Consider the following 9,065-nt stretch of genomic DNA (forward strand, 5'->3'; position numbering starts at 1 on the left):
AAACTACAATGAAAAAGAAAAATAGTTTATTGGCGCCCTAACAGTTTGAACAATAACGCTTCGTGTTGGTTAATTGTCCGTTAATTTAGCAATCGAGTCATGAAATCGCGAAAAATAAACGGCGTTCCCCGCCTTCCGTTTTGAAACGTGCGAACCGAAGACTGGCACGGATGGTGTCCGCTCGATCCGTTCTTATCGAATCGTGCACTTATTTTGTTACTTTTACAAACATTTTCGCTAAAAGTTTCTTATTCTGCGAAGAAAAATTTTAGTCCGAAACACACGTCAATTCCTTTAATTGAAATACACGTTTACCATACCATGATTGGCAAGCAATAAAATATCCTTATATATAGATTTATTACTTAATCATAATTTCGTTGATGAGATATTGAGTAAACAAATATAAACAATTCAATATTTTTCTGGTTAATTATTAAGGGTTCTACTCGACGATTTTCTGATGACACGGTTAGATAACCGTTATCAACGTTAAAATATTTACTACAACTGTGCGTGTCTATAAGTAGATAGAACAATCACAATATGGACTTTATTTCATTGGTACATGTTTGTTATTTTGACACCACTCGATATGATAACGGATAATGTGCGCTACCATTTCTTTTTTGGTCTTTGATAGAAAGCTCATCAATGGCGTCAACTAATGATAATGACAGACTTTATTTATGATTTTTATATTACTCTTCCGTTTCTGTGATGGGGAATTAATGTTAGGTTTGATAGAAAATAAATAAAAACCTTCTTCCTTACACCCGAAAGTAATTTTAATTCGACTTATTATAATGACAATTACTATTTCTTCAATTAAGTTAACAGAACAAATATATTAAAAAATATGGACAACATAAGTAATTCGTATTAACTTCTCCCGATGAAGACAATCAATCTTCATAACAAGCCCCGAATACAGTAAATTTCCTTATCATTTTTCACCTATTAGTACCCATATTCTTTTTCCATTTAGCATAAAAGCTCGTTATGGACTCTAAAATAATCCCCACACTTTTCGCCAACCCTCCATAACTAAACTCTTTATTATCCCCACCACCGAGGCTGTTCAGCGTGCCCATCAAAAAAGTGACTACATTAGACGCTCCTTTTTGTTGATCCGTAAAATAGTAACAACATTCGATGATTTGAATGAAAACGTGCATTTCCTTGTCTTTTTTCTTCGGGTATTTTATCAGTGGAATTGCAGCGCGCTCATGGGGGCGCTGTGCACGGAAAAACCGATTTCCTCGTTGAAACTGCGCTTCTAGCCAACGAATAGCATCGCGTGCCTCGATGCATTCTTTTTTTAAATCATCCAAAGCAGATACGACTATAAAAATATAATAGCATTAAATATCAGGCACTCTCAAATATCCAACACTCTGCACTTACCTGCGACAGGTACCAACAAAATAAATTGCCTGGAATAAACCAATTGTTTCACCATTCGCGTGTACTTAATCAGCGCATCGGCATCGATCACTAAATAAGGAGAGAGTGTCGCTTTCGTACTACCAACTCTTGTCTCCAGGGCACGCACTTCCGATGCCAGCCATAGTTGACCCATATGCTTCATTTTATGGTTTTCTGATGTAGATTTTAATTCACCGTTCGTCAGAGATGGTTTATTAACTACCTCGGTTTCTTCTTGACGTTCCTACAGAAAAAAATTACTTAAAATATACGTAATTTATTCCCTTGCAGTAAACATTGTAAAAATTTAGTCCTAATTTAATACACCACGTCACTGCTTCAATTTTTTTTTACTAAGAATTGAAAGTGCATACTAATACACTAATTAGAGAACAAAGCCCACAACTTTCAAATACGAATAAAGCAAAAATCTACCCAAAAATCTGTTAAAATGTATCTGTTATTCTGTATAATCTGTTAAATAATGTTCTAAAACCTACCAGTTCTTCTATTAAGCAGCTTTCTGAGTGTCCGCTATCAACTCCAGCACTCCAATCTTTTTCGTCGAAAATAAGAATATTTTTGGTCTCATCAAAAGTGACTCCAGTATCTTCAATTTTCGTTAAAATTTTCCCAAAAGAAAGAATTTTCAGAATTCGAATCACATTTTCTTCGCGACTAGTAATATCGTTTTCTCGTAGATAATCCCAATCGTATTCAGCCTGAGCGAGCTCGAACAATCTAATGTTTTTCAAAGTAACATCTTCTGGCAACGGGATTTTTGATTCGTTTTTTATTATTTTGGACACCTACAAATAAATTAGTTAATAAAGTTTATAAGTATTGTTATTAAACATAGATGTTGTTAAAATATCTTGAAGTATGTACGTTCAACACATATCTTACAGATTGTATTACTATTCAAACTAAGAAAATATCAAGACAACCACTAATTCTGGAAATTAAATCACTCATCTTCAGATGTGCTTCCGTTAAGAATCACTGCATTTTACGCTCTATTGACCTCATCTCTCTATAAATGGGTCCATTAAGGCTCCATAAGTCATTCTATTTTCAACTGGTGTAGAGTCAAATACTCTAATATGATATATGAACTGCTTTCCTTCCTTAGTGTCTGCTCAACGGTTTTACCCATTCCCCAATTGAGGTTTGGTGTTTGATATTGAGACAACTGGACAAGGAGTCTTTACTATCAATGGTAAGAAGTTCCATATTCTTTAAATCTATTGCCCAAGGGTATCTTCTCTTAAGGAAATCACTTATAGAAGCAATCAAGAAGAAATCCTCTACAGTTTAACTAAGCCTGGAATGAGTGCTGTTGTAACTAAAGAAGAACATGCAAAACTATTTGGAACCAATGGTCGGAAGATGGTTTCAGCTCGTAAAAACCCACATATCTTCCAAGTCCCTTTGAAGGAAAATAATGCCAAACCAACAGAGAAATTGATCAAATCCAACAATAAGACACTTAGATTTAAATCTTATCGAATTTGAACTTTATATGACAAATAAATATTATTTATAAATTAATTCATGTGTTTTCTTTTTAAACGATTTCAAACATATTTTTGAAAATAAGACTCTCACCTTAAATTTCAAATTTATGCTTCTGGCACTGCTAAAATTAATATTAATCAGATTAATTAATTGAACTAGTTGCTTGACCAAAGTGCTGGTGGTGGCGACACACGATTTAATAATGTCTTTATCTGATTTCAGCCATTCGCTTACTACTCTGATGCTCTGCAATAAACCCTCTTCATTGATAATTTCAAGCATAATGTTTATGTCCATCTTTTGAACTTTCCTCAATACAAAATCTTTGTTTTTTGATGCCCCTTTTTGTTTGTCTTTGGTGTGATTTGGAGCAGATGCTGTTTGGGAGTCATCCATAACCTGCTTAAAAAAAATGTTATTCATTCTACTTTAGCCGTAAATTAAAAAATGAAATGGAATTTTTACCTTATGGCTTTCAATATCCTCATCAGAGGTTTCAACTAGAACATCCTCATTGGATGAAGTATATGACTCATCTGAACTGCTTGAATCTGATTCATAACCATTTTCACTAGCATCAGATTCTTCACTTTCTACGATTAAAGCTTTTCTCCGACGCAATTTTGATTTGGATCCTTTTTTCCCAGTCTTAATTATTTCCCCAAGAACGCCGCATGACCTTTTACTTTCCGTGGTTGGATAATTTAAAACGGCTTCTTCAATATGTCTGCATAGCTTTTGAATTAGTTGGGAATAAATACTCAAAGTGAAAGCGATCAAAGTCGAAAGGGAAGGCGAATTATTGGCTTGAAGTTTGGAAATTACTAATAAACAAATTACTATCGCCCTAAAAAAAATTCTTATATTTCTGTTTTCTATAGTAATAATATGTAATTACTTGAAAATCATTTGTCCATTGATGTAACTTGGATCGGGATCTGAAGGAACCATATCTAATGTAGAAGACTCATCAGATTCACTTGGAGTTGGCTTGCAATAAGTGAGACATTCTTCTAAGTTTTTATATGTTTGATGACATAAACTGTATACTTTTGGAACTTTTTTGTTAAAATACCAAATGTCAATAAGGAGGAGAAATCTGAAAAAAATTATATTTATCAAAATGACATTTTGAGATTAACAATTATTAAAAAACAAACAATTTTAATTATAAAAATTAAAAGCAAAATTAAATAAAAATTACCTAGCAATAAATCTTCTAATATTGTCACTTTTATCTGGTTCTACAATGCAATCAGCATCTTCATCAATTCTTGGCAGTTGCTCAATAAACTTTGAATTTTTTTCAAACAGATTTTGCAAATTATTTGTGGTTCCCTCAAATGGCACCTTACAAGCCAAGCATCGTAAATAATGGTAAACTGCATCCAACAAATTGTTCTGATACATTGCCAAAGTACCCATTTGGTTATAGGGCATTCCATTGTTCGGTTTGAAACTTATTGCTTGAAGATAATACCTAAGAACAACAGTTTAATATCCAACACTCTTAGGCAGTATTTTGAAATTACCTGATTGCAATGGACGGATCAGAATTTTTAGTCTTAAGCTCTAATCTATACCGGCTAAGATCACCCAAATAAATCAGACACTGATAAACAGTTTGCTTGGCCCATTCCTTCAATTCATCATTAACTTCAGCAGGATCTACATTACTTTCCAGTAACATTTTACAATCCACAGTAGTTTGCAAGTGTATATTGAATTGTATGGACAGTTTTGTCAACATATGATGGTAGAATCCAATTCCTAAAAATATTCGCTAAATTTATTCACATAACCAAAATATTTTTTTAATAAGAAATTACTTGAATTGATTAGAGTGACTTAATTAACATAAAAAAATCAATTTATGACAGGGCACTTGCAGTTTAAAGCATATCTTATAACAGTCATAGGCTTCAAATATAATTTGACAGTTTTTTATAAACAGGCATTTATGGAAGAAAGAATATATACATAACTAAGGCAATATTCTTATTTAAACATAGCAATTAAACTATGTACCTGAATAAATATGTGCTTGGATGCTAGAAACTTCTTCTTGTGTAAATTCCTTCTTTTTTAACCTTTTAGCCATCGAAATAACATCATAAAAACCCTTTCTCCAAAGCAGTTCTTCACCTTTGCGTCCATACAGCAAGGGATCAGAAAAAATCAGGCGGTCACAATAGTCACAGAATTTCCTGCGCTGAGATCTGAGTGCTGGCGCAAAAAGATCACAAACGTTGAACACACAGCTTCGGGCATCATCAAGCTGTTTGGATTGTTCACCTATTGTACTGGAAAAAATTAATATTATTCAAATGGTATTTTACATTATGAAAATAAATATTTCTAGAACTATTGAAGGTTTGATAATAAGGAAATTGAAAAATACAGAATTAAGACCTGTTAGCAGAATGGGAACATAACCTATACTATTTTCATTCTGTATTAAAATTATTTGCATAACCTACCAATGACCTAGTTAAAGACGATTCATTTAGGTAGGTGGAACTGATAAGCAGTCCAAATTATACTATTTTTGGCCTGTAATCATTTTCCAACTTACCGATAAAGTTTTTTCGAGAGCTCTAGACTCTCCTTTTGTTGGATATCGGTGGGGTTAAAACTCTTCTTCATTTCAACTCATATTTGTTCTTTGGTCAAGAATTAACAAAATGCATAAATATTTCGCTAAATGCAAATAGTGTACAGCTCATCCTACCATGCTTAATTTTGTAACCAAACGTTATAAAAACCATAACAAAATGGATTTTTTTTTAATCAAATCAACAATAAGAAAAAGTTGGAACTCTCAGACATTGACATCTCCTCTTCTTCTTTTTTTTTTGGAGTTAGTGGCTCCTGTACGTTGCTCGGGCTCCACAACAGTTATAAGTAGGAAGGAAACTGTAACAAGCCGCACGTGAAGGTTTGCGTTTATGAATATAGATGCCGCTGATATTAGGAATAAAAGAGTTTCTTAAATTAGGCAATAATTTAATTTGTAACAATGTCAATATGGGTTAAAGTTTGTAAATTGTTTGATACATTTAAAGCTTATGTTAATTTAAACGTCTCACTTTGTTTAGTTATTTGAAAGTTAAATCAACTTTATTATATTCTTTTGATGAATTAAATAAAAGGTTTAGTATAGGTAGCGCCATCTAGTAATAGTCATAGGAACTTTCAAGATTATTGATCTTGTATATTAATTAAAATTACTTACTCATAAGTTAATAAAATTTTGAATAAAATTCTAATATTTGTGTCGTTTGTAACAGATATCAAAATTGTATAAGTATATTATGTGGTAATTGTAGCGACATTGAACCTATACTAAAATGTTGCTACTTACTTAACCATAGAGGGCACTGCACGGAGTTCCTATACAACTAAATCAAGAAAAACTATTTTCAATAAAGATTTGGTAACAAGGTTGCCACTGTAGATGTAGTTCAAATATAGCAATTAAAGGTCATTCTAGATTCCTTGTAGCAAGTAGAAACTAAAAATTTATTAATATATAAAGTGCCCCATTTCAATTAATAACATTCTACTTCCAACGCCAGAACTGAAGAACTTAATAACATCAATAAAATCAGCAAAAGGGGTCTAATTGCAGTTGAGCAAACGGTCCGGCGATTTCCGATTTCTGTCAACAAAAAGGGGAGGCAAGGAAATTTAATAACGACTCCGCACAATAAAGCGACATTTTGCGGATATGAAAGTCTTAACGACCTTTTCGAGATGACCAGTGTCTCTAATAGCCGCAGTCACACGTGCTTGAAATGGGTCAAAGTAAGAAATATCTTGGAGAATTATTGTTTTTATGGGCTCGAATACGAGAACTTAAAGTTAAAGAGAAGCAGAAGGAGCGACTTTAGGGACGAGATTGGGATGGCGTCTCTTGATAACCTTTATCTAATTATGGATAATCAAAGGATATTGAAGCGGCTTGAAACTCTACAATGTGGTTAAATTTTATAAAAACTTTGCATATTAATCATATAACCGCAATAAAGTGTTTAAACTATTATCCAGAGCACCAGAAAAGGACGATGGTCTTAAAGGGGCAATTAAATCAATTTTCGGTAAAAATTCTCATGAAGTACTCAAAAAGCATCATATTATTAGTAAGTAATTATTACATTATTAAGAGCCGATTTTATACTGAAGTATTAACTACAATCGCTGACAGAACGGCCATTGATCTTTCTAACTTACAGTTATGGTTTGCAACATCGATCCATTTTTGTTCCACTCATTGTCAGAGTTACAAAATACAAACTGCTATCTTAATGTTACTAAGGAAAGTTTTTTCCACGCAGTTAAGGTGACTTTACATTTATAATATTTTTAATAATAATTGTTAGTTTCTTCTAAGTAGTTAGGTATTACTTTTTAAACTATTCCAGGCAGTCGAGCTAATTTGTAACCAGATGCTTACCCGGTAATGACGGATTTAAAAAATCTTAAACATTTTTGGTTAATTCTGAAATTCTAATTCAAATTCAGCATTGATTATTTAAATTCATAAGCTGATAGAGATGAAAATGAATAAAGTTTCATGGATATACGTATATTTATTTATTACATAGCCTGGAATATTAAAAATAAAGATACATGTAACAGATAGGTACATAAAACATAATAGATATTTATGAGACATCCATACACGTTGTATATTATGCTCGATTTTAAATCATCTATACGAAAATTTTAATAAGAACCCCATATATCTCAGTTTTCAAAAATCCTAATAAACTCGAATTCGAGTCGGGGTTTCGTTCCTCCTGCTCCTTTTTTTTGCTTTCCGGATTCAGCAGTCGAGCGTCGTAAATTCCGCCATATTGGCTCCGGGTGTCACCCGGAGCGGCCACTTCTCCGCGACCTAATGGTTATGGCTCCGACATCGGCCGGACAGGACATATTGCTTCGTTTCCGGTGGAGCGGCGTGTACCGGACGTAAATCACCGTTTGTTGTGGATATTGGACGACGGACGAAGGAACTGCCCTATTTCCCTTTTATACAGGGCGCTATTTTACAGCACAAACTGGATTTAACATTTTACTTTTTAGATAAAATAAAGCCTTCCATCTAACATTTTCATAATCGCCTTATAAGACCGACGCTGAAAGGAATTACTTGTTGCTGTCATCCTTTCTTGCAGTCATTTATCAAAAACAAGCATATCTTAATAGGCTTCTACCTACCTTGTTAACGATATTAATGGTCTACCCTCGGGACTAATTCGTTATTTTTAAGAATATATCCAGTAAATGATGTAAAGATGCAGGTAAGAGATAAGCGATGTTTCAAAGAAGGTACACCAACGGTATTTTCTCCTCGTAATCAAGGCAACACCGCGCTCTCCATATTCGCGGAGGAGCTGTCACTCAGTAGAACAAATTGCCCGTAGGCTCTCCACCTCCTCCTTTTTGATGGCTGGCAATTTACCAACACATTTATAACAGTAGGGAAACGGCGTCGCCGATATATATACGACGGCCTCCTTCTTCTTTCTCTAGTCAAGCCAGGATGATTTATGTCCGGCCGCTCGCCTTGGCGAGATTTATTATCCCGAATGTCGGAGGTTACGATCCGGGGAAGAAAAATTATCCTGTTAGGCCGCCCCGTTGAAGGATAAAAGAAAAGTGTATTGATACTGTCGAGGAACTGGAGAGCGATATTTATTGCGTTTTAGCTCTTCTATTTCATCTCGGTTAATAGGATGGTATGTGTGTATAATACCTATCATGAAATCCTGAAAGACTTTTTTAATAAAACCATCACATCTAAATGAGTGTCGACCAATGATGCATTCCATGTAGAATCGATTCAGGTGATCGATACACACCAAAAAATATTCCTTAAAAGAAGGAAACAGATTTTAATGTAATAGATAATTGACATAAGTCACATTGCGCAAAATAATTTCCTAAATTTTATTATGATGATACCGTTCTTCACTGTCTGATCACTCCAAACTCAAATCCACTACCGTTTTTCTTTATTCTCGTGTAAAGTGTGAGTTTACTGATCCATATCTGCTTTCTTTTAATTTTAAACCAAAATTGCAAATTTTTAATTTTCTTTAAGACTTTGGAAC

General features: G+C 33.7%; 1 protein-coding gene across 2 annotated transcripts; it reads right to left on the reverse strand.

Annotated features, from left to right (window-relative positions):
• Positions 1–770: 770 nt before the first annotated feature.
• Positions 771–5,762, reverse strand: LOC126748950 (nonsense-mediated mRNA decay factor SMG5). 2 transcript variants are annotated; one of them, XM_050458503.1, is made up of 10 exons: positions 5,522–5,762; positions 4,975–5,249; positions 4,479–4,716; positions 4,151–4,426; positions 3,845–4,045; positions 3,412–3,793; positions 3,037–3,348; positions 1,929–2,237; positions 1,408–1,672; positions 771–1,345 (listed from the first exon to the last, which is right to left on the reverse strand). In XM_050458503.1, exons 1-10 carry the CDS (start codon positions 5,590–5,592, stop codon positions 954–956), a joined length of 2,721 nt encoding a protein of 906 aa, XP_050314460.1. In that variant the 5' UTR covers positions 5,593–5,762; the 3' UTR covers positions 771–953. The 2 variants fall into 2 exon arrangements, with proteins under 2 accessions (XP_050314460.1, XP_050314461.1); XM_050458504.1 differs by having other exon boundaries at positions 3,037–3,345; positions 5,522–5,761.
• Between the last annotated feature and the right edge of the window lie 3,303 nt (positions 5,763–9,065).

This window comes from Anthonomus grandis, chromosome 22 (genome assembly GCF_022605725.1).
Source record: "Anthonomus grandis grandis chromosome 22, icAntGran1.3, whole genome shotgun sequence".
In the NCBI taxonomy this organism is placed as follows: Eukaryota; Metazoa; Arthropoda; class Insecta; order Coleoptera; family Curculionidae; genus Anthonomus; species Anthonomus grandis.

What these genes read in the sequence shown, in the direction of transcription:
- LOC126748950 (XM_050458503.1), bottom strand. Translation starts at nt 5,592, where the DNA reads ATGAAGAAGAGTTTTAACCCCACCGATATCCAACAAAAGGAGAGTCTA. An exon ending in ATTAGAAGATTTATTGCTAG is followed by an intron (nt 4,046 to 4,150) that starts GTAATTTTTATT and finishes AATTTTTTTCAG; the next exon opens with ATTTCTCCTCCTTATTGACA. An exon ending in GCTGCTTAATAGAAGAACTG is followed by an intron (nt 1,673 to 1,928) that starts GTAGGTTTTAGA and finishes TTTTTTCTGTAG; the next exon opens with GAACGTCAAGAAGAAACCGA.